This window comes from Onychomys torridus, chromosome 13, assembly GCF_903995425.1.
Source record: "Onychomys torridus chromosome 13, mOncTor1.1, whole genome shotgun sequence".
Lineage (NCBI taxonomy): Eukaryota > Metazoa > Chordata > Mammalia > Rodentia > Cricetidae > Onychomys > Onychomys torridus.
This window is the reverse complement of record NC_050455.1, coordinates 23323684-23349835: the sequence shown is the minus strand read 5'-3', so window position 1 is coordinate 23349835 and position 26152 is coordinate 23323684. Positions and strand designations below refer to the sequence as shown.

At 44.1% G+C, this 26152-nt stretch overlaps 1 protein-coding gene across 4 annotated transcripts in view; it reads left to right on the top strand.

The window, feature by feature from the left end:
- Epb41l4a (erythrocyte membrane protein band 4.1 like 4A) overlaps positions 1-26152 on the top strand; it is a 204375-nt gene that overhangs the window by 143166 nt on the left and 35057 nt on the right. For all 4 annotated transcript variants that reach the window (XM_036204697.1, XM_036204698.1, XM_036204695.1 and 1 more), the window contains 2 exons: positions 2180-2301; positions 24364-24454. In XM_036204697.1, coding sequence (XP_036060590.1) covers positions 2180-2301; positions 24364-24454 — 213 coding nt within the window. The remainder of the gene's footprint in view (positions 1-2179; positions 2302-24363; positions 24455-26152) is intronic.

Here is a 26152-nt window from a genome sequence, read left to right as displayed (position 1 = left end):
AGGCTAAGGACCCGTATACACAGCAAATCTGCTCTCTGAAGCCAAGCAACTCTCCCGTTATTTCCCTCTCCTTCACTGTGATGCTCAAGGACTTTGCCAGCCAGAATAGAGAAGATGGATGTGCCAGGGTGTGAGGAGATATGAAGTGGGGAATCTCAGAAGTGCATGCCCACTACTTGAAACCACAGAGAAACAGCATACTGTAAGGAGGGGTATAGTTTAATACAGCTGATGAAAGGGGGCTGTGGAGATCTTCAAAAACAGTCTCAAAGGCTAGAAGAAGGCAGATCAGAGTTCTCCACAGGGCTTGGCATTTCAAATCAAATAGCCAAGTGTTCTGTTCCTCCGTGCCTGCAGACTGATTGGTACTGACCAGATGGGGAGTCTGAATGCTGTTCTCAACCTGGATCTTTGTATAGCCTGTAGTAGATTAGGTGACGTTTCTGGACCTAAGTCTTATTAATCTTGGGAAGTTATTTTCCTATTACTTTGTTCCTGAGAAAGAAATGATGAAGAAAAATTGAATAACAAAATATAATTTTGTTATAAAATATCCCAGTGGTCTGCACATTTAGTTATATTTTTATAACAAATGTTTTTTTCTCTGTGAAGTGAGGTACACACTATCCAAGCCTTTGTGATGTTGGAGGAAGTCTGGAGCAGGTAGACCTGATCTTTATGCTCCAAACCATATGTAATAATGGAATCTAGTCTTTCTTTCTTTTTTCTTTTTTTTTTTTTGTTTGTTTGTTTTTTGTTTTTTGAGACAGGGTTTCTCTGTGTAGCTTTGTGCCTTTCCTGGAACTCACTTGGTAGCCCAGGCTGGCCTTGAACTCACAGAGATCTGCCTGACTCTGCCTCCCGAGTACTGGGATTAAAGGTGTGTGCCACCATCGCCTGGCAGAATCTTGTCTTTCTATGGAATTTTTTAAAAGCTGTTCAAAAAAAGAGCCTTTGTACATAGAGCCCTCTAAGCTAGAAGAGGACTGGTTTATTTTGGTTTAGAGTTTCAGAGATTTCAGCTGAAGGTTAGCTGGGTTCATTACCTTGGGTCCCTAGTGAGGTGTCCCTAGTGAGGTGGCACGTCATGGCAGTGGGAGCTTGTGGTGGGAGACTGTGGTGGGAGACACTGATGATCTCATGCTTGGTAAAGAGGGTGGTGGTCAGGAAGGAGGAAGAGAGAGGAGACAGATAGGTCTGGGTCCATATGTATATTATTCATATTCACTCAGAAGGCACACCTCAGTGACCCACTTCCTCCAACTAGGCCCCACCTTCTAGCAATCTCTTGGGCAATGAACTGACCAATGGATTAACCCATGGCTGAGATGATTAACTTTACAACCTAGTCAACTCTCATATTGGCCACTGGCTGGAGCCAAACCTTCAACATATAAACCGTGTGTGTGTGTGTGTGTGTGTGTGTGTGTGTGTGTGTGTGTGTGAGAGAGAGAGAGAGAGAGAGAGAGAGAGAGAGAGAGAGAGAGAGAGAGAGAAAAGAAGAAGAAGAAGAAGAAGAAGAAGAAGAAGAAGAAGAAGAAGAAGAAGAAAGAAAAGAGGAGAGGAGAGGAGAGGAGAGGAGAGGAGAGGAGAGGAGAGGAGAGAAGAGAAGAGAAGAGAAGAGAAGAGGAGAGAAGAGAAGAGAAGAGAAGAGAAGAGAAGAGAAGAGAAGAGAAGAGAAGAGAGAGATTTAAACCAGAATGCCAGCTCAGGGAAGGAAGCTTGGGCTTCATATCCTCACATGATCTCTAGAGAAGCAAACCCCATGTGGACTTCTAGGTCTGTTTTCCCTCTTTCTGGACACATGGTTTACTAAGCGAGGGGATATAATAAATGACTGACTGTACCAGAGCTCAGAGACAAAAATCACACTGCTCTATTGCAGGGGACGCCTTACAACTTGCTTGTCCTACCTAAACATAAACCTAACCTTTGATAAATCATCCCATCCCCGGCCCCTCTGCAAGCTCTTCTTTTTACCTGCCATAGCCCCTCCCTCAGGTTAGGACTACTTTCTTGGTTGTCAGTTGAAAACCTCTATGTGCCTGTGTCCTGTTGCATCTGTACTGTTCTTCCTCGTTCTTCCTCTTCTTCTTTGCAAGAGACTCTGACTGGACTCTTGTTTAATTCTGTGGCCATATGGTTTTGCTTTTGCTAATCAAAATGTCACATTTTCAAGTGGCAGGACAGCTTTGCAAATGAGCCGAGATCTTTCTATCCAACTTCCCCGGCCCAATCAGCACGTGGCAAGAAGTCGAAGCAAGACGTACCCCAAGAGGGTAGCGCAAAGTCAGCCAGCTGGTAAGTAGTCAACCCCCGGGCATTCAAATGATCTAGCAATTTCTTTTAGGCTGGTGTGTAAAATGTGCTTACGTGGTGACTACAGTTACATAAGCTTTTAATTTTTTTTATTATCTTTTGAGTGCATGATGTGTGTGTGTGTGCATGTGTGTATATGTATATGCTGACATTTGTGTACATGACTGTATGCACACATGCACTGCACACATGGGGGTTGGGTCAACTTTGGGTGTTGGTTTTCACTTTGTATCCTGTTTGAGACAGGGTCTCTTTTTGGTTGTTTATAGCTGTGTATACCAGGCTAGCAGGCTTGTGAACTTCTGGGGATCGTCCTGACTCTGCCTTCCATGTTGCTACAGGAACACAGTGATGGCAGGTGCATGGCCACACCCAGCGTTTTTGCTTGGGACCAGGGGTTTCAAACTCATGTCCTCACACTTGTATGGCAGATGCCTTGGTCACTTGGCCATCCCCCTTTGTTTCTAATACTAGAATTTTTAGTGTGACTCTGGAAAGTTTCAAACCGCAAATAACTATTGTGACTTAACATCACTATTGTTATTTTCTGTGTTTTGGAGGAACAGGGTCTCATACATCCCAGCCTGGTCTGGACTCTGTAGACAAGGCTGGACTTGAACTCCTGATCTTCTACTCCACCACCCACGTGCTGGGATTCTTTGTTTGCTCACCGTACCTGGATATTGATCAGGAATTACCAATAAGCAGACAGAGCAGTCCTGGAAGTAGCCGAGACTTCCCTATGATTATACTTTGTTTTTGGAGGAGTTTTATTTCCTTATGAGTATACTTTGTTTTTGGAGGAGTTTTAAGTGAGTAATTTCCTAATTTAGTGGATGTGAGACTGAACTGAAATAACTTTTAATAAAAGTCTTTTTTTTTAAATAAGAAAGCATTGTTGAAATAATTATACAGAACCCAGAACAGCCTTTTAAAATTATTACTACTCTTTGTTTTTATCATGAAACATAAATAGAAGTACATGAAATCATAGGCAGACGCCCATATTGATCATGGGTGTCTGTACACGTATGAACTTGAACTGGACCATCAGTGCTCAAAATTCTGAAGCAGTTCACCAATCATGCTGTCACCAGCTCATCTGTCCAGTCAGAGGAAATGGAACTATCATAAAAGATGATTATTAATTTTCACACTGTGACTTTCCTGCTGGTATAGCCCTTTTCTGAGCAAGTTAAGTTAGTTTATCTAGTATATGTTTAATGCTGTGTGACTGGATCATGGTGTGTGCTCTTTTGGGTCTTGGTTCTTCTTATCAGCTTTATATACAGAACACCAAAGTGCTGGTTTCTGGTCTGAGTATGTATTCTCATGCTAATCAGTTTTTCTATTTTTCTGTTGGTGGACATTGTGTTGTTTAGAGTTTTTGCATTGCTGGTACATACTATTTCTTTAATAAAGCCACCCAATCAGGCCATTTTAATGTTTGGTGCTCAAAGCTCACAGAATTTTCTTGCAGAACACCTCTCCAGCCTCATCTGGTCCTGTCCAAGCCTTACACATGCAGCACCTATTTTAAGCCTCATAATAACCTTGGAAGGCAGGGCCCAGGGGGAGAAAGTATATTTATGTTTTACAGCAGAGGAAAACATGGTCCTAGGAGCTATAAGGATGTGAGGGCTTTCTGTTTAGGGATAGGATCCCGTTTTTCCTGGGTCTTTCTGCTTTATTCTTTGAAATGAATTGCTAATAGTAAATATCAACATCTAGTCTTTATGTGAGAGCTGGTGTAGTCAGCCTGCCTTCATGCCTGCCTTCCTTTCCTGTCCTTATCTCATCCCATCCAGCCCCCTCTCTCCCTCCCTCCCTCATTCCCCCCCCTCCCTAAGACAGAGTCAGTCTTTATAGCTCTGGCTATCCTGGAACTCACTATGTAGACCAGGTTGGATTTCAGAGATCTGCCTCGATTTACCCCTAAATGCTGGGATTAAAAGGCGTTTCCCACCAAGCCCACCTTGATGGATCATTCTGGCATTCACTCCTTTGTTCTAGCCTCACACTGAGGCCATGAAGGGAGTGAGTGAGTTTGTTGTTGGACTCTTGGATATAGGAATGGCACTTGATTTACCATTTCCCAAGTCATTTTCATCTGTTCAGCCTTCGATCTCCTCCCCCATTGGTCTTGGAGACACATCCTTTTTGATGATTCTGTAGTGGCAAATATAAACTGTGGTTTAAATTTGCAGTAGAGTACCATACTATAATCCCCGTTTCACTGAAAGGAGACCTAAGACTCCAAAAATAGTTGGGTCAGGATTACTGTGGAGCTAATCTGCTGTGCACTGATTTTACTGCTTGTCATGAGTCCATTGAGTTAGAACACACTGAGACAGTCACATGAAATGGATGTATTACTTATTACTTAAGTAAGAAGCAAGGGGCAAAAGAAGCCTAAAATCCCCTGTGAGCTGGTCTCTCGGGGCTTATTCATGCTTCATGGGGCAGGTGGAATTTTAACTGAGTTTGCCTCACTTCTGCCACACCTGAGGGACTCCAAAAGGCAACACAACCCTGCATTTTGTACTCAGGTGGTCACAGAGGCACCGGGATAAAGCTTTGACCTGCATCCAGCATGCAGGGAAGAGGAGAAGAGCCCAGGCTGTCCTGGGAAGGGCCTTTCTAACTCAGGATGTCACCTTCCCTGGGAGGCACAGGAATATGGGCTGGGTGTGTCAGACACTTCCTACCCCAGCACATGACATTTCCCACACACTTTACAGTTAGTACAGCCAAGGAAAACTGGGTCACCCAGAGAGCTTCTGCAGTCACATAGTAATTCAGTGAAGTCAGGGTCTTAAGCATACACCTCTAGTATTCTAAAGGCTGGTCTTATGTTTTAGTTTAACATATTGTACCTTCTTTTTATGTAATATCTTTTTATGAAATCCCATCGGGCTAACCATCCTGTGCTTCAGATTAGTAACTCAAAGTAACTAATTAATGCTGCACATAGGTGTGGGATCACCCCCATCCCTGGCAAGGGCAGCCTTCCAGTGGCCGTACTGCTGTGGAAGGAGGGTGGGGAGGGGTTCTAAGTTGAAGCAGATATTTGAGGAGAGCCCTCTAGTCTCACCCTCAGTGATCACTGTGTGCTTTCCTCTCCAGCCCCCACAGGCCCTGTGGAGGAGGGCCATCCCTGTGAAGCTGATCTGACACAGATGAGATGGTCAGGTCTACAGAAAGGCCTCCTAGAATCCCTGCTGCCCAGAGAATCCACCTCGCCAGCCTGGTTTCTCCAGCGCAGCCCTTCACAGATGTCTCTGTTGCTAGGACACGGGCACCACTAACCGGCCAGGAAAGAGCAGTAGTTCTTACTTGTTAAAAACATTTTTTTTTTAAAAAAAAAAAACAAAACTAGGCTGGGGATACAGTGCAGTTTAAAGTATAACAGACTCTGGATTTTATCTCTAGAACTTGAAGAAGAAAAAGCCTAAATTCCACTGGTTAAAAGGAAACAAGTTATTACCTTAATAAATAACCTTGCTATATAGTTACTTTAAATATTTGAAAAATTTCATCATTGAAATGGCAGGAGCTGATTCTTTATTTTGGCAGTATTAAGGATTGAACCTAGGACCACATGCTTTACCACTGAATTATATCCCCAGGTTTGTTTCTTTTCGATTTTTATTTTGGGAGACTGGAGAGATGGGTTAGCAGTTAAGAATAACTTGCTGCTCTTCCAGAGGATGAGAGTTCAGTTTCCAGCACCCATGGCAGGTGGCTCACAGCCACCTGTAACTCCAGCTCCAGGGCTACACACAGACACACACACACCTACACAGAATTAAAACATAAGCATAATAATAATATTTTTAAATAAAATGTTTTGTTTTGGGTAAGGGTCTTGATAAATTGTTCATGGTAGCCTTGGACTGTCCTACCAGACGAAGCTTAACAATTTTTAAAATAGAGACTATGGTTTTTGGGTTTTTTTTTTTTTTTTTAAGGACTTGCCCTGTATTTGGCAGAAGTGGAGTTATAGTTTAGAGAAGACATAGATTCTTTGTTACTCTAATAAGGCCAACTACTATTGTTTATAGACGGAGTCCTCTTAGTGTGATCACCCAATAAAGTCTTAGAACTACAGCTTTTGCAGTTAGCATATATTCCCACCTCTCACTTGACATTTTTGTGTAATTAACAAGTAGCCATCGACTGGAGATGGTTGTTGCTAGTTTGTGTTTTTAGTTTACATGCACCACCTTTTACCTTAGAAGACATTCTTTTATTCCTTGGGAAGAGAAAACAGTTCAGTCTGAGTAGACGACTCCCCCATTTAACCTGCACCCCAGCTCTCCGTGAGTGTAGAGCCTTGGACTCCCCTCTCAGTCAGAAATAATAACTGTCTGGTAGCTTAAAGGTCATTGTGTTTAGCATCTGCCAGGCATAGGCCTTGGCACCTCTATGAGGAAGTACATTCCAGAGTCAAGATTCTGCACCCCACAGCCTGCTGCCCCACCCAGAGGAGTTCAGTGCCAGGGCACGCAGCCAGAGCATTCCGCAAATCCGAGCCGTTTCTGTGGCTAGAGCCCCAGTGTGTGGAGAGGAAGGGAGGCGGCGGGCAGGAAATACGCATAGTTTCACAGCCCGGACTCTGATAAGGTCTTGGCAGCTCAGGCAGGTGGGTTCTTGTGAGAAGTGTCTACTGTACGCAGGCAATAAGGACAGAATATTTAGGTAGAGCCCAGAATTTGCTGTAAGGGACACAGTGGTTAGGAGCACTTGCTGCACTTGCAGGGGACAGGGTTTAGTTCCCTGTACCTGCACACAGCTTATAACCCATCTATAATTCTGCTTGCAGGGGACCCAATGCCCTCTTCTGGCCTCTGTGGACACTTGGCATGCACACGGTACACATACATACATACATACATGCAGGCAAATATTCATGCACATAAAATATGTTTTTAAAGCAAGATGATGTCATTACTCTTCAGGCTCTGTGGAAGGGGCCATGGATGCCACCACCAAAAGGATGTGAGGATTATTGGTCTGGGCATGCAAACAGACAGCTACTGCCTCAGCTGTGGCAGCAGAGTAGACCCATTATTTATTCATGGTTCTTCAGTGTTGTGGGAAGCATAAAACCTGGATATTTATGTGTACTTTTCAGAATTTAAAATATTAGTAATTGATTTATTTCATTTAGGAAAACTATGTGTTAAATCTGGGTGATGGGTTTGGTTTGTAGACTGACTACCCCTTTGGGATTCCTGATTGGAAGAGTTGGGGTAAATGGCTGATCTACCACATGGCTATGAGATGCCTGCCCCGTCTTGGGGCTCCCAATGGGTTTCTTTAGTGATCCCTGGGAGAATCTATTTCCTTCCAACACTCCATCACTCTTGACATGAACACTTTGTTATTAGTAGGTTGGTCAGCCAACTACAGGGAGAGAGAGATGTTGCCATAGCTCTGGGCCATGATTGACCTGCAGGTAGCTGACTGGTGTGTCTGTTGGAGACATGAGGTAGGTCCATCCAAAGCAGCAGATTTAGAGAAAGCTTTGATGCAATGAAGAACAGTTTCACTGACTGCAGTGTAGCTCCGGACTGCGGAAGAGGCATGTCAAGAAAGGCATGTATTGGACATGTGCTCTATCTGTGTAGTGAGTGTGTTAGGTGTGAGACAACAGAAGCCTGGCATAGTGAATGGCCATCAGATCTTTCATAATAAAGTAGAGAAAAAAAGGAAGCTGTGTGAATAGGGTATTCATCAATCCAAGGTGTGTCATCAACCCAAAGCATTGTGGATCTAGTAAATATAGGAATCCAGACCTGGTAAACCCGCATTTGGCCTCAGAGGTTCATGTTAATAAGTGTGTAGCACTGGGCGATGGTGCTGCATGCCTTTAATCCCAGCACTTGGGAGGCAGAAGCAGGAGGATCTTTGTGAGTTCAAGGCTAGCCTGGTCTACAGAACGAGATCCAGGAAAGGCACAAAGCTACACAGAGAAACCCTGTCTCAAAAAACAAAACAAAAATAAAAGTGTGTAGTTTTTAAAGGCACTTCACTACCTTGAGCCTCATCTTCATCTGGCAATTGGGGATATTTACCCTGCCTCCTGGGTTATTTTCCTGGAGACGGTGGTTCCAAATAAGTTGAACATCTTATTGAGCGTTATGGAGGCTTGGCACACTTTAGTTTCCTTCCGGAATCCACCCATCAGTGTTTGACTTTTATGCTTATGATGCTGTCATACAAAGGATAGTATGGCTGTTAGGGGGCTGTGGGCAGCAGAGAATGAGGGATTGGGGATGGAGAAGAAAATTGGGAACTTTCAGGTCACTGAACAAGATTGAATGTTAACAGACTATAAAGGAGGAGACACACACGCTGTTCAGTTTCTTTTTCCCTTGTGAGATAGGGTTCCAGGCTGGCCATGAACGCATGATCTTCCTGCCTCAGTCTCCCAAGTGCTGGGATGAGCATGGCTAGGTCTTGTACTCCTTAATGGCTTCCTGATTCTTAGAGTAGCCTTTAGTCCAGACTGATTTCTTTGAATTGTGGTAAGAAAACACATACTATTAAGTTTAACATTTTTACAGCTCTCATAAGTTCAGCAACCCAACACATCCACGGTGTCGTAGACAGTCCTCTGGAACAGTGTTCTCTGGCAACACTGAAATTTTGTCCTCACTAAACACTCCTCCCTCCTGCCAGCTGCCTTTCCAAGTTCTCTTCAAATGTGCATTGTCCCTGCCTCCGCCCCCCCCCCCCCAAATTTCCTATGACTGAGCTGGAAAACAGCTTCTTACAGCACATTTGTCACAGGGGCCCACCTGACGGTTCCCACATTCTCCTAACTGATCATTCCTTCTGTGCCCAGTGGCCTCCCTACTTGGAGGAATTAGTTGCTAGTCCTACTGGGTGCATTTTCCCCTCAAGCAGACTGTAGAAAGAGAACAGACAAAGGACAAAGCCCAAGGCTGCAAAGAGGGGAGACAACATTGTGGAATGTGCAAACAACATGGCGGTACCAGGGCTCTGAATCAAGGAATTCTTAGTAAGCTCAACAACTTCACCTGTCTAATAGGAGCAGGCTGTGTGGTAGGCACATGGTAACTACCTAAATCTCCAGTAGTCAGGAAGTGACCTAGGAATGCACACTGTGTCCAGTACCATGCACCTGTCAAAAGAAGTCTGAGGACAGGGTTTGAACTTGTGTTGGTGCGGTTCTGTAGCCCCAAGGTACTTGCCATGAAGGGCCAGGCTCCTTGAGCCCATCCAGGGAAGAGAATGTTAATAAGTAACATCTATTGGGCATTCTTGTGTGCTTGGGTCCATACTTGAGCTCTGCAGATGGTTTCCCACTCATTTCTTTCAGAAGATGCTATGACCGTGAGTGTTTAGGTTAGAAAGTGGGAGCTGGGACTTGTCTGGGAACCACAGAGCAAACATGACTGTAGTAAGTATCTAGAATGATCTCTGGGTACAGCGTAAGCAAGGAGTAGGGGAGGGAACAGAGCAGCATGTGCCCTGGTAATGACTCATGCTCCCATTGTATAAAAAGACATACAAAAAACCCTGGGTGGGGTATATGTATGCAGATACACATGCAGGCGGGGTAGATCACAGGCTAGTAATAGTAGTGGCCTTCAAAGGGGAAGTGTTTCTGAAAAAATGGAGAATGGGAGGAAGATTTATTTTAGTTGATCCCCTGCCCCAAGTTGTAATTAAAAAACAAAACACAAAACACTAGTAGTTAACTGTCAGGAACGCATTATGCAGGGAAAATGGTTTCAAACATACATCCATTTTTTTTTCAATAGAGATTGTCTCGGGAGGCTCTGAGCTGAAGACACTGATACTATTGTAGAAAGCATGCAGTGTGATTCATAGAGCAAGTAAGGGGACACACCAGACCACGCTTAGAACACTCGAGTGTCAGGAATGTCTCCAGTGTCGAGAAGCCAATGTAAGAGAGAGGACAAAGAAGGACAGAGCCCATTGGACTGGTGGGGGGGGGGGGCGGCGAGTCACTGAGTAAGGAGGACTCCTGACTCTGGATCCGGGGATCCACAAGTGCCCTCAAGTTATAAGCTTAGCCACATTCCCTCCATACCATGAGCAGAGCAGAGTTCTCAGAGGCTGGAGTGAGGCACTTGGGTGCCTGTGCACGTTAGCCCACTGTTGGAGAGGGTTGCAGATGGTGCCTCACAGTGCACCTGCTTTATTCCAGAGAAGGAAGAGTCGTGAGCACGCAGAGTTCTTGCAGGGCAGAAGTGGGACAGGTGCTTTGCGTGGTAGGTAAGGGACCAAGACCAGGTGAAGTGGTCAGCTGGTAAACAGAATAACTGGTTCTTCAGCTTAGAGGCTATCTGGATCATGATCACTTGGGGCTAGGGACCGGAAAAAGTGAGAGGAAGGAGCCTGGGAAAAGACAGGACATGATAGTCTTCACATCTGTCAGGATTTGCACGTTTGTTTGTGTTTATCTTCTCGGTCAGCCAAGGACAGGGAAAGGAGGAAATTAGTGTTCACTCTCTCCCCAGGGCTTTAGAACAAAGCGTTCTGAACAGAAGCTGCTGTGTGGTGGCTGTGTGGAGATGGTTTCTAGAAAATTAACACAGTGCAAACTTTGTTTTGGACAGCATGTGATTTGGGATCTTCTTTTTCAATGTGACAGATCAGATAGTCTATTGAGATAATGTCCAAATCCCAATCTCTACATTGTCTTCAGCCTGAGTTTCAGAATGCATTGAGGAGAATTTCAGGTTGCTCGGTTGTCTGATTGATTGGTCAAGCCTTCCCGTTAGGAAAGCACACAGGGGTCGGTGAGGAAAAGGAGAATGGAGCAGGGAGAAAGGCGTGTGGTTGTAAATAATTTCTGCTCTAACTGTAAAAAGACCTTACAGCGCAAACTCTCATCCCATTATCCATAAAACAAAGGAACCGGTTATATAAACTTTAAGGACCCTTCTTCCCCCTAAAACTCTCTCTTTTGTTCCCTGGCTTACCTGACTCAGATTTGGAAGACTCAAACACGAAAAAGAAAAACAGACTCTGGGAAAACATCACAGTGTGCTCCTTTGTTGCCCCTTCAAAAGCCTCACAGATCTGTGAAAACTTGTCCCCAGTTGTGAGATATATCTTTGTGGGGATGGAGAGATGGCTCAGTGGTTAAGAGCACTGGTTGCTCATTCAGAGGACCCAGGGTCCATTCTAACCCCCACGTGGTGGCTCCCAACCCTATGTAACTCCAGTCTAAGGGACCTGATACCTTCTTTTGACCTAATGAGCACCAGGCACACACACACACAGTGCACATACATGCATGCCGGCAAAACATATACATAAAATAACCTCAAAGCATTTAAATATATTTTTTGTTATTGGAAATACGTAGCATTTTATGTTTCAAAAAACATTTTAGCACATTCATTAGATCCCATCAAAGGTTAAATGAAATCCTTATTGCCAAGTTGGATATATTAATTGTAACAACCTTTGCTCTGATCCCACTTTTAAATTATTCTTTTAGTTAAAATTGGCCAGATGACTGGCGTTTATCTCTTTGGTTAGTTCCTAGTTAGAGATGAGTGCTGCCCCTCCTGGTGAGAACCAGGGAGAGACAGATATGTCTTCTGGGAGGCTTTTATAGCTGGTGTTTGACTTTGACAGCTGTGTTCACACAGCTGTGGACTAGTCCCCTCTTGATTGGCTTGTGGAAGCCAGTGGTGGGTGGGATTGACTCTGCTTGGGCCCATGTTTGTTGTCAGGATTCATAACACTGTGCCTTGATTGAAAAGCTAGGACAATGCTTTGTTAGTGAAATATACTCCCCAGGCAGTGGTTAAAGGATGTTTTTGAACCGTTTGAAATTCTGTTTGGGGCAGAGGTATTCTGGAGCAGATGACACCTAAGATTCACACCTCTGCTTTCCTCTAAGACTGTGCGCGCATTTTCTTCGGACTCTGAAGTCTGGAGTGGATGCATTTGCATGGCTCTGTTTGCCTTAGACATTGATTTAATACGGAAAACGTGTGGGTTCCCTGAGTTCAGGGTAGCTATAGTAGGTGTAGGGAGAGGAGGGGAGGCAGGGGAGGAAAGCTACATTCACTGCTGCCGAAGCTCCCTGCTTAGCAGGTGGAGTTCTTTGCTGTATGGGCTTTCGGACTAGAGGGCTTACAGACGGGACCGCCTCTGTACTGCACCCAAGTGCCTCACTCCAGCCTCTGAGAACTCTGCTCTGCTCATGGTATGGAGGGGACGTGGCTAAGCATATAACTTGAGGGCACTTGTAGGCTCCAGAGTCTGGAGTCATCCAGACTTACTCAGTAACTTGGTCCCCGCCCCCCTGAGTCCAACGGGCTCTGTCCTTCTTTGTCCTCTCTCTTACATTGGCTTCTCGACACTGGAGACATTCCTGACACTCGAGTGTTCTAAGCGTGGTCTGGTGTGTCCCCTTACTTGCTCTATGAATCACACTGCATGCTTTCTACAATAGTATCAGTGTCTTCAGCTCAGAGCCTCCCGAGACAATCTCTATTGAAAAAAAATGGATGTATGTTTGAAACCATTTTCCCTGCATAATGCGTTCCTGACAGTTAACTACTAGTGTTTTGTGTTTTGTTTTTTAATTACAACTTGGGGCAGGGGATCAACTAAAATAAATCTTCCTCCCATTCTCCCTTTGTTCAGAAACACTTCCCCTTTGAAGGCCACTACTATTACTAGCCTGTGATCTACCCCGCCTGCATGTGTATCTGCATACATATACCCCACCCAGGGTTTTTTGTATGTCTTTTTATACAATGGGAGCATGAGTCATTACCAGGGCACATGCTGCTCTGTTCCCTCCCCTACTCCTTGCTTACGCTGTACCCAGAGATCATTCTAGATACTTACTACAGTCATGTTTGCTCTGTGGTTCCCAGACAAGTCCCAGCTCCCACTTTCTAATCTAAACACTCACGGTCATAGCATCTTCTGAAAGAAATGAGTGGGAAACCATGTGCAGGGAAGAGAATGTTAATAAGTAACATCTATTGGGCATTCTTGTGTGCTTGGGTCCATACTTAGCAATGTTCTGCTGACTTATGAAGGAACAGCCAGTCTGCCAGAACTCAATTGTAGCCGTCCAGGCTGGTCTCGAACTCTAGAGTGCTGGGCTTACAGACCTATGCTTGGACTGTCAACCCATTTCTGAAAGATATGATCTAAGTTTTGGGGGTGACATTTTACCAAGCAAAGGGGGGAAGGGCCATCACAGGTCAACTGCAGTGAGCATTGGGTAGTGCAAGTGTTTGTTCAAGGCTGTTTCTTTGTTCACCCCCTTTCCTAGTCTGCCTTGAAACTGATGATTATTCGCACTATGTAAAAGATTTATTAATGTATGGCCAGTCTGATTAGATGTACACTGAGAAACTAGTGTGTGCTCCCTTCCTGCGAGTGCTTGGCATTCCAAGCCTAGCTACCCAAATTGGAAAAGCTAGGAAAACTAAAAACCTATTATTATATGTTCACATTCAAGCCTTAACTTTAGTGAAATTACCATAAAGGATACCTTTTTGCTTCTCCTCCTTATTTATCAAGGATTTATTGATCACCTCTGTGGCATGAGACCCTATTTCATGAAGGAAAATAAATAAATAAAACATGACCACTAATCGGTACAAGTTCAGACACACAAACACAAGGCAGCTGTTTAACACTTGTAAATGCTATGCTCAAGACTTTCTATAAATTGTCTAATTTAATCCTCTTGTTCACTGCGTAAATGGTTGGTGGTACCCCATTTTGCAGATGAGAGAACAGGAACCCAGAGGAGTTTTTGTTCCAGATCACCAGCTCAGCTAGTAATGAGTAAGTTGGCGAAGATGAGAAACAGATCTGTATTTTAAGTTTGCGTACTTTAACCACTTAGAGCCTAGAGGTATGAAAGATGTGGTGCAGGCAGGTGGGATGGGCCACGTGTCAGTGGGGCACTCACATGGAAGACCAGAGAGGGGCTAGAGAGGTGCCTCAGCCGTGAAGAGCACCTGCTCTATCAGAGACAGGAACTGGGATGCCAGCACCCATGTGAGGGGACTCACAGGGGATCTGAAGCTGCCTCTGGCCTCAGTGGGTATATGTACTCAGACACACTAAAATGAAAATAAATGAAGTGGTGTTAACAACAATAGCAAAGGCCTGATGGTTACAGCTTTGATCCCAGCAGAGGCAGGTGGATCTCTATGAGTTCAAGGCCAGCTGTGGCTGCATCCCAACAAACAAACAACAAAAACTCTTGGTAAAAATGAGGAGGATAATTTGATTGTGGTGAGAGGTAATCTATAGTGATACTGTGAAGGAAGCCATTTTTGAAGGACATGTAATAATAGTAGATCTCTAGCTGGTATTTTTCATCCATCCCTAGGTTTGTATGTAGATGAATTTCTAAACAGTCTTGTTAAATAAGAAACACAGAGCCAAATACAGAGGTAAATAGCCAAAGAGATCAGAGCAAGAGCCACGACTACCTTATCATACCACCTCGCCATCTTTGCTTCCCCAGAGAGAGTTTCTTCCCATCTAACTTGTGTTTTTATTGCCTTGCTGTTCTGCTTTCTCATTGGCTGTAAGCCCAGACACATGACTTCCTCATCACTGCCTGTCTATACAGACCTCCAGGTCTCTATGGTTGGTTGGTACTGAGATTAAAGACTCATGTCACCACCCGTGGCTGTGTCCTTGACCACAGAGAGACTCTGCTTGCCATGTGATCAGATTAAGGGCATGTGCTACCACCACCTGAATCCTGTTTAATGGCTATGTGACCTTGCTATATGACCCCTGATCTCCAGGCAAACTATTTATTAACATACAAATAAAATCATATTTCAGCACAATTAAAATATCACCACATTTCCCCCTTTTATTCTAATGAAAGGAAAAAAGTTCTAATATAAGAAAAACTACATTCAATAAGTACAATAACTATATACAATATATACAAGCAATAAATGCCTCAACAATGTCTAGTCCATTTGCATTTGACAGACTCAGAGAAAATATTCCATTATCTCTCCTATTTTGGTAAGTCAAAAATGTACCTGATTCACTTTCTATCCTAACTTATATTACTAACAGAGAACTATCTTATAATGTCTTTCAAATTTATACACTTACACCTCTTTAGTGAGTTTTTTTTTTTTTTAATTCTTAACAAGGAACACTATAACTACCTAACCTTTAACTATAACTATAATCTTTAACTCTCTATAACTATAACTATCTAATTTTCAACTAACTATAATCATAACTATCTAATTTTTAACTCCCTCAGAGACCCAAGAAGGAAATAATATTACCTAATAAAACAGGAAATGCAAACAGGTGACTTCCAAAACAATGCGAGTTGACCGAAACAGCCAGCTGCCTGGACAGTCACCCAAGGTTTCTCCACAACGTTGGGGCATCATCTTCAGCCTATAGGCTTAGTGTATCTGACATTCATTTGTGAAATAGAATGTACACAAGGCCTACAGTTTGACCTCACATTCGGTGTGAATAGTCCATGTACCAGAAACACCTGAATTCCACTAGTGTCCTGTCAAGATTCAGGATTTTAAATTCAGGAAATTGTTGATGTTTTTGGAATTCAGCTATCCATTTTTCTTGGCTTGTGGGTGGCTTCATCTCGGCATCCCCTTCTCACCTTTGATTCCAGCAGAGGCAGGTGAATCTCTATGAGTTCAAGGCCAACTGTGGCTGCATCTCCACAAACACACAAAACCTCTTGGAAAAAAATGAGGAGGGTAATTTGATTGTGGCAGGAGGCAATCTATGGTGATTCTGTGAAGGAAGCCATTTTTGAAGGACGTGTAATAATAGTAGATCTCTAGCTGGTATTTTTCATCCATTCCTAGGTTGGTAGCTGAGGAGTCTGTAATAAAATGCAGTTTGGAAGGCAAAGGGTGTGGCTTTTTGTTTGTTTACCTGTTACTACCCCATCCTGGTCTGTCTCTCCCCCCTCCCGCCCTCCCCAGCCCCTCTCTATCGGGGTGGTGGTACCTTACTTCTCTTGCTTTCTCTAACTCCAAAGAGCTCTATTTGGGGCTGTGTGTCCTGATTCCTAATAAGAGTGGGACATCATGGGGGCTTTTTAGGACACAAGTAGTTTAGAAGTTTGGATTGAATCCACTTCTAGATTTTTTTTTCCTGAAAGAAAACTATCTGTGGTCCTAGGCATGCTGGCTTTTTCTCCAGTGTGCTCTTTGCAGTGGATCTTCCCATATTTTACAAAGGAAAATAGAGCAATCCTCCAACTGGATTCCATTGAGTCTGTGTCTTTAAATCTCCTTCCCTGGTGTTGGGGAAGTAAATGATTCTAATTACCAAGTAACATCTCTTTATTCTAAGTCATTTTCTCATTTTGAGTTACAGCAAAATTGAAGAATCCAATGGACTTGTGACCTGGTAGAATATTCAGAATAATTGCTTATGAGTCACTACTAGATACGTGATTCTTGGAGGTGCTTTGGGGTGTCAGTGGGGCCCCTAAGCAGAACACTTTTTTTTCTCTGCTTGCTTATGTGCACGCAAGTCTCAGCACTTAAAAAAAATCAATGGGATTAAAGTGGTAATAAAGTCCTTGTTAAACTGCTTCATTCTAGCAAAAGGTAATTTTTTGCTTTTTCTTTTTGTTTTTCAAGATAGGATTTCTTTGTGTAGCCTTCTAATTTTTTTTTTTTTTTAAGATAAGGTCTCACTGTGTAGCCTTCATTGTCCTGGAACAATGTCCTTGCTTTGTTGGGCAGGCTGTCCCTACAAACTCAGAAATCTGCCTGCTGTTGCCTCCTGTGTGCTGGAATTAAAGGTGTGCACTATGGCATCCAGCCAACAGTAGAATTTAAAAAATAGGCATTTTGTTATTGGTGTGTGTGTGTGAGCGCACACGTGTAGATGCAGGTGCCCATAGAAGCCAGACCAAGGCATCAGACACCAGGAGCTGAAGTTGCAGGTAGTTGTGAACCAGTGTTGATGAGAACCAAACTCTAGTCCCCTGAAAGAGAGACTAGGGCCCTTCACTGGTGAGCTATCTGTCTAGTTTCCCAAAAGCAAAATTTATTCCATTCATTCATTTGTTTGTTTGTTTGTTTTGATAGTCTCATAATGTAGCCTTGGCTAACCTGGAGCTTGCTGTGTAGACCAGGATATCCTCAGAATAAAAGAGATCTAGCTGCCTTTGCCGCTTGAATGCTGGGATCAAAGGAGTCTATGCCACAACTAGCCCCAAAGGAAAGTTCTTAATTGACTATAATACATGTAACCTTTAGGAAAACAGGACCCCACTTAGCTCATTAAACAGGACTTTCTAGGGATTACAGAGATGCCTCATCTGTTAAGAGTGCTTACTGCTCTTACAGAGGACACAGGTTTGGTTCCCAGCACCCATATCAGGTGACTCCAAACCTCCTGTAACTACAGTTTCAAGGGATCCAATGCCTTCTGGACACCAGCATACATGTAGTGCACATGAACTCTTGCACACACACACACACACACACACACACAAATAATTAATCGTAAAAGGATTTTTCTTTGAGCTGCCAGCTCACAAAAAATGACACGGAGACTCATTAATTACGAAAGCTCAGCCTATAGCTTAGGCTTGTCCCACTAGCTCTCATAACAAATTAACCCGTTTCTATTCAGCTACATGTTGTCACATGACTCATGGCTTTTACCTCTCCTCCTGCATGTCTTGCTCCCTCTGTATCCACCTGGTGAACCCGCCTTTCTTCTTCCTGGAGACCTTTCTGTCCCCACAAGTCCCACCTCACCTCTTCTTGCCTAGCTATTGGCCATTCAGCTCTTTATTAAACCAATCACAGTGACACATCTTCACACAGCGTAAAGAAATATTCTGCAACAATTGATAAATATTTAAAAAGAACAACTTTCTAGTACAATTTACTTTCTATATTTAATATTTTGTCAGCATTGATGTTAGTATGACATGTTAATATTACTGCTAAATATAATAAAAATTCAGGAGTTAATTTTTTGTGTGCCTCTCTGTGTGATGTACATGTGTGATGTATGTGTGTGTATGTGGTATATGTGTCTATACATAAGGGTGTGAAGGCCAGAGGCAGGTGTCAGGTATCCTGCTTGTCTCTCTCTACCATATTTCTCTGAGAAAGTGTCTCTTTTCTGAACCTGGAGCTCACCATTTCATACACCAGGCATCCCTGGAGATCTAGCTTCTGCTCTACTCCCACCCCCCCCCCCGCAACTCCCCTCCCCCACCCCCCTCCCCCACATGTGCCTCTACCCCTCTGCACTCCCCTCCCACCAGGCTTCCAGGTCATGTAAGCTACAGACAGACTCACTTTTTACATGGATGCTGGGGTCAAACTCAGGTGCTCATGTTTGCACAGCAACTGTTCTCGACTTCTGAGCCATCTCCCCAACCCCAGAAGTTAATTTTATCATCTAGGGAATTCTTTTAATTCACATCTGTATTTGGTCACAGATAAATATGATAGAGTGATAAAAAAATGAATCAGTAAAAAGTTTGTCATCAAAGAACAGCCCAAGACCAGATGGCTTGGTTGCCCTGTGCTTTGAAACATTCAAAGCACAACAAACTGTCACCAGTTCTCTTTGTTTCTCAATAAGAGAAGAAGGAATTCATCTAAGCACGCAGGAGGCTAGCACCGTCCTGGTAACCAAACCAGAAAACTTTCAAGGAAAAAGCACGACTTTTCATCTTGTATGCATGCACTGAGATACATAGCTTTTAAAAATTCTTTGCATGAAAGAATTAAATACCACCAGGTTACAACCTCACAGAGAGGAGCTTGGATATAGAAATATATCTTGTAGAAGAAAATTTCCAACTTTCTTTCAACTAAATAGCCTTTTAAAAGTAACCCGTGTCGCCGGGCGGTGGTAGCGCACACCTTTAATCCCAGCACTCGGGGGGCAGAGGCAGGCAGATTTCTGTGAGTTCGAGGCCAGCCTGGGCTACCAAGTGAGATCCAGGAAAGGCATAAAGCTACACAGAGAAACCCTGTCTCAAAAAACCAAAACAAACAAACAACAAAGTAACCAGTGGCGCTGGAGAGATGGCTCAGTGGTAGTAGCACTGTCTGCTCTCTCTTCTCTAAGGACCTGGGTTCAATTCCCAGTGTCCACATGGCAGCTCACAACAATCTGTAACTCCAGTGCCAGGGTCTCTGACATCATCTTCTGGCCTACATGGGCAATAAACACATGTGGTGCATGTATATTCATGTAGGCTAAATAGCCATACGTATAATAAAATGAAGTAATTTATAAAGGAATCCTTATATATGTGCTTTGTATACTGTAAAGCAGTGAGTAGCCCAGTGTCCTCCACTGATGTAGATGCAGTGAATCCTGTAAGGACTATGTCCTTAATTATGTCACCAGCCTGCCACAGCATCCCAGCCTAAAAAGCGGGCATGCCCTCTGTGTGTGCATTCTCTTCTTTTTCTGCATTCTCTCTCCTTCTGTACTCCCCTCTTGGTTCGTTCTCTCTCTCTCTCTCTCTCTCTCTCTCTCTCTCTCTCTCTCTCTCTCAATAAAGCTCTAGAAAGGTAACTATGGCGCACTGATTCTTCCATGACCGATACTTCCAGCGCTCTACTTCGTTAGCATGGCTGCTGTGGCCGGCAGCCAGCCACGAGCACAGCTGCTTAACCAACAAATCCTCCTTCCTAGACCAAGAGAACACTGGTTGTGGGTTTGAGAGAAGGTGGCTAGGGAAGGTTTGCTGTCTGTTACCCCAAGTTGTAGGGTGTCTTTGGGCTTTGGGGGAATCACCAGTGCCTTGAGAAACTTGGATACCAGCTCTTTTCTTCCTGTGACAAAATTTGTGTCCTCAAATCATGGGAAATATAATTGGTATCCAGATACTTGAGATACTTTCTGATTCCGTCCAACCATCTAGAGATCAAGGCTGTCCTTGAGCCCTGAAGGTTGAGGGAAGGGCGCCCCACCCTCGCTGGCAGGCTCTCCAACACTGGTGTTATCAACGGGTCTTTAGATAGTCAAACTTGCAAGCCTCGGGAATGAGCAAGGCTCCCTAGTGCCTTTTTTTTGTTGTTGAACCTGGCATTCTGAGCTGGAGAGAAGAATGTCTCTAGCTGCCTCTCACTCCGTATGTGTGCCTCTCTAGCTGTGGTAAAGGACAGGGAAAGGTACCTTTGTGCCCATCTGCCTCACATCTCCAAGTTGACTGTGCCAGTAAAAATGGGAGTGTTGGGCAGTGTTGTGCCAGGGACGAGGGAACTGCAAGCAGATGAGCTGTGGAAGGCTCTTTTGTGCATTGACGTATTTTCCCAGTAGCTTTTGCTGCCACTCCCATCTTGTTAATCTACCCTCTAGCGTGTTAGTAGATGCCCTGTTTGATCTTGCAGTTGACATGTAGCAAATCGACGTTGAAAAGTCTGTACGTCTACAGTGAGGAGGTAGATGTGCTTAAATTACTGTCTTGGGACTTTGAAGCCAGAAACTCTTAAGAGCAGTAGGGACCCCTTTGTCTGGATGAGCCGACATCAGGAATTTGAACTTCAAATAATTGGCCATCGGATGCAGAAACGTTTCTAGTTTCCAGAGCCTGCCTTTAAAACTTGCTTTTGTTTTACAGGTTAGGAAGTCTGTGTTCTGTCAAATGAATATCTTCATGGTGATATAGAAGAGACTTTTCTTGTTGGGCATTTTTGTGTTTGACCGTAATCTGTGGAATTAGAAAAGGCACCTTTTATTTTATTGATTTAGTCTACTTTGCTGTTTTATCCATGATACTCAGTGAAAAGCTGGTGCAGCTAAGGCGAGGTGACTTTGTACTGCCAGTGTGGGAGGAAAATGGAAGCTGTTCTGGTGGCTAGCTCAGTTCTTTTCCTGAATACAGTGCTGTTTCAGATAGGTTGTGCTGGGGTAAAGACACTTGACTTACTAACACCCTCAGATTTCTTGTCTGGGAATGGCCACAGTGTTTCCTGACTTTATGACTTAAGTATTAGATGTAGTTTTTTAAATCAAAGGTTAGGGAAAGGATATGATATGATTAAGTAAAATAAAATTAAACATAAAGATTTATCAATTTGGGTGTGTGTGCGTGCTGGAGGGCTGTCTCAGCAATTAAAGAACTCTTCAGAGGATGCAGGTTTAGTTCTGAGCGCTCACATGGCAACTCACAACAACCCAGAACTCCAGTTCCAGGGGACGTGATTCCCTCTTCTGGCTTTGGCAGGCACCAGTCATGTGCACAGCGCACATAGATACATTCAGGCAAAACAGTCACACACAGAATATAAATAAATATGTTTCAGTTTACAAATTGCTATTTGAAGATATTTAAATGAAATTATTACTGTGGCAAAACCCCCTTTACAGAGACACTCTATGTCCTTTTACTTTCCCTACATATGAGTTGTTCTCAGTCGCCAAACATGGCTTCAGTTTTTCATTTTGATGTCATGTGCTCACCCATTCCAACTCGGAATGAACAGTGCTGGCACTGTTTGAGTAGCATCAGAGAGCTGACCGTGGCTCCACAAGTTAGGAGTTGTCTACACTTCTTATGTGTTTTTGTCATTGAAAATGCATGTGTGCTCACCATCAAGACAAAACAAGAAGGCTAAAGAATTGTCCCCAAATCAAGGAGCTAATAGATCCTGGGCAGTTGAGCCTGCCTCTGTCAGCTGCTCCTTCTGAATGAAGGAGAGGATCACTTACCAAGCACTATTGCCTGTGAGGGCAGCCGAGTAAGAAGGGTGGACATGTGCTAAACAGAGCTGGGCACCCAGCTTAGCCCAGGCTTGCTTTAACTCTCGCCTCTCAGACTCACTAATCCGGGCTGGGGATTTAGCTCAGTGGTAGAGCGCTTGCCTAGCAAGTGCAAGGTCCTGGCTTTGATCCTCAGCTCCAAAAGAAAAAAAAAAAAAAACCCTCCCAATAAGCAAAACAAAAAATATAGTCTCCCTTGACCCACAGACTCACTAATCTTTCCTTAGTCTAACAACCAGTTGTTTGGGAGAAAGTCATGTTACTTAACCTTTTCCTCTAGTTCCTGCTAACCATTTCTCCTCAGATTTAGTAACTAGGTAGATCTCTTTCTTTCTGTCTCCCCCCCTCCCTTTCCCTCCCAGATGACCTTTAATTTCTGTTGACTCACACTGTTTATAGGAGGCATTTAGATGGCAGATAGAAAACAATTGTGTGCTGTGGTGGAGGAGATTTTAATCTTTGTGGCTGAGCTGATACATTTCAAAGCTGGTTGACTGGGGAGCTGTAGGGTTAAAGGCTCGATTTCTTTTTAGGTATTTATTTTATTTATTTTACAAGTATGACTATTTTGCCTGCATGTATGTATGTGTACCATGTGCCCATGGAGATCATAAGAGGGTGTCAGGTCCTCTGGAACTGGAGTTGCAGATGGTTGTGAGCCACTATGTGGGTGCTGGGAACCGAACCCAGGTCCTGCTCTTAACCACTGAGGCATCTCTCCAGCCCCAAAGGCTCACATTTGTGTCTTTAAAATGAAGTGATATCAGTGTCTGCTTTACAACGCTATTTTGAGGATGACGCCATAAGTACACACAGACCGCTTACAGCAGTGCCCGACACACAGTAAGTACTCAGTGTGCATTAGTGTTTGTTAGTTTTTCCAACGCTCTCCATGACTACACTGCTTAGCAGTAGGCACTCATCCGGGTCGCTGCCTGTGGAGATCACCCTCAAGGAATTGCCCTGCAGAAGACGCCCCTGTCTGCCACATGTTGGCTGGTTGTCCCTCCCAGACCAACTGCCTCCTCTGAGTGAGGTGCTTGCTGGAGAGGAGTCACCTCTGGGGCCACACAAGTCATTCCTGTCGCTGGTCCCTGCCCTGAGATCTGGACCCAGACTTCAACAGGAAACCTTGCAAAGTGTCTGCTGTGGGCTCCCTCTGCTGGCCCGTCTATCATGTATGCAAATCAGCGGTGGAGTAAACTTAAAAATTCAGCTGTAGGTGTTGAGACATGTTTTATAAAAGGTGGATTTGGAAACGTGTGTGTGTGTGTGTGTGTGTGTGTGTGTGTGTGTGTGTGTGTGTGAATGAATGTCAGTATCACATGTATATTCTTTTTCCATTTGCATTTTGAGTTGGGATGTTCTCACAGGTTTCTGTTTGGGGGAGTTCACTGTGATTTCAAATGGGACCAGTCATAACCTGTCGACAACCTTAACAGCACTGTTCTTGAGAACTGATAAGAGTTTATATTCCTCTCTGTGAGTTCGAGGCCAGCCTGATCTCCAAAGTGAGTTCCAGGAAAGGCACAAAGCTACACAGAGAAACCCTGTCTCGAAAAACCAAAAAAAAAAAAAAAAAAAAAAAAAGAGTTTATATTCCTATATGGTAGTGAGTATTCTAGAATCTTATTTTTGGAATCTCTAAGTTTAATAAAAAAAAAAGTCCATGATATGGAGACTTATTAATATTCTTCAAAGGTCATAGCTTAGACCCCTGGGGCAGTACATGCTGAGAGTTTAATATGTGTCAGCTAGTAATATCTCAGGTTTATTGAGTGGCTGGTCATTTCTTTGGAGTCATTGCCCTATCAATAAAATGTGCTACAAATCACCCAGAATTACACATTATTCCTTTATTTTTGTGTAAGAGTGTGTCTGTGTGTGAGAATGTGGGCATGTTTGTAGAGACCAGAGGACAACCTTGGGTGCTGTTCCTTGGGAGCAGTGCACTTGGCTTTTGAGACACCGTCTCTCACAGGGGATTGGGGCTTCCCTGTTAGGCTAGACTGGCTGGGTGTTGTACCTCTAGGACAGCACCTTCCTGTCTCCACCTCCCCAGAGTTGCGATCATGAGTAGCTGCACTATGCTTGGCTTTTTGTCACGGGTTCTGGGAACCCAGCTCTGGTCCCCATGCTTGCGTGGCACACACTTGACTGACTGAGCCGTTGCCCAGCCCTAAACTTGCACCGACAAATAATTCTTCTGTGTCTTTGTCTTCCTTCTCTCTCTCCCTCTGTCTTCCATCCTTCCTTTTGGTTTGTTGCTAGGATCAAACCACATAAATCGGCTGACCGCAAACACGGAAAATGGGGAGGCTGAAGGAACAGCTAAAATTATCGCGCCTTCACCCGTGAAAAGGTCAGTGTGTGCAGCCGTGTGCTGTCGTAAAAGCCCCCCAACCCCTCATTGGCAAGGTTATGAGTCTTTTCACTTTGGTGACTGAGTAGTTTTTAACCCCGGGGGCTCCAGTGGGTAGCGTCTGAGCCAAAGGGTATGTTATTATGTCAGCAAAACACCAATGCCGGGGCCTGGCCCTCATTGAAGTACCCTTGCCCTCACAGCATGGTGAAGCCACACTGTGTGTGGTCTGCAACCCTCAGCAGCACACTGAAAATCCCACGTGGTTTCTAAAGTCAGAATACAATGGACTAACTCAAAGGAACTGGTGAAGTAAAGGGGTGATACGATACTTTGGTTTAATGGACTGTGCTCCTTGCTGTGGTGCACTGGACTGTGGTCCCGGGAAGAGGCTTACAGCTTTAGAGCCTCAGAATTCAAAGACTGCATACATATAAAGATCTGTCATGGCTCTTGGCATTCCCACTGGGAAACCTCCTCTTAATATGCCACACGGATTGGTACTGAAAGATGAGCTCTGTTCTCTGTTAAGGGAGTTCTGGAGTCACTTTTTCCTATCTCTAATTATGTCCGTGCAGCAGCATTATCAAGGCACAATGAACAGTTTTCAGGAGCTCCGCAGTCCCTATAGAGGCTGCCAGAAGTCAGAGATGTGTGACCTGCAAAGACGCCTTGGGTCATCCCACTCCATTCGTTAGTAAATAATGGCCCCTTCATCCAGCTGGACTGTGGTGACTGAGGAATACAGCGTAGTCCAGGGCTGTGATGGTGCTCTCTCCCTCCCTCCCTTTCTCCCTCTCTCCTTTCTCTTTCTTTCTGTGTTTTTTTTTTTCAAGATAAGATTTTTCTGTGTAGTCTTGGCCTGTCCTAGAACTCACTCTGTAGACCAGGCTGGCCTTGAACTCACAGAGATCCACCTGCCTCTGCCTCCCAGAATGCTGGGATTAAAGCCGTGCACTACTATTGCCCCGCCTGTTTTCTTTTCTTTAGTTCTGGAGCCTTCTCCTTCTTACAGATCAACCATTTGGAATGATGCATTCTTTCCTTCGTATGAAGACTGTATCTTCTTAGCTGTATTTCCCTAGCTGGCCTCACAGTCCTGGGTAGAGGCAGCTTCATCTGCATGTACAGAGGCACACTCATAATATAGCCCACAGAAGAAGAGTACTCTTCCATGAAATTCAGATCCCAGACCTCTTAGAGAGAATTCAACCCCCTTTGCTATTCATTGCCACCAATGGTCCTGAAACCTGAGGAGTGGCCGGCTCCCGCACGGGCTGTGAGAAGGAGCACAGGGAAGGAACACAGTCACCACGCCACCTGGGATTTCATTTCTCGTTACATTTATCTCCTTGCAATTCCTTTTTCCATTCCTCTCCTCTTCCCCACCCCCCTTCTTTTCTCCTCACTTTTCCTTTCTGATCTAGTAAACACATACACTTCGTACTTCTGTACTGAATCTCCGCTGTAGGTTTTGCTTTTTCTTGTTTCAAAAGGGAAACATTTACTTTGGGGATTTGATCTTTGAAGTTGTGGTTTTCAATTATTATTAAGCAATATCTTGGGCCTATGTGAAACAGGCATACTGTCTACTAAGCCTTGGATGTGTATTCATTTGTTGGATCTACCTTCTACAGGTGTGTATTATTCCTGTGTGGAAATAGCGTCCCAAGACAGAAGTTTGTTTTGTTTCTGTAA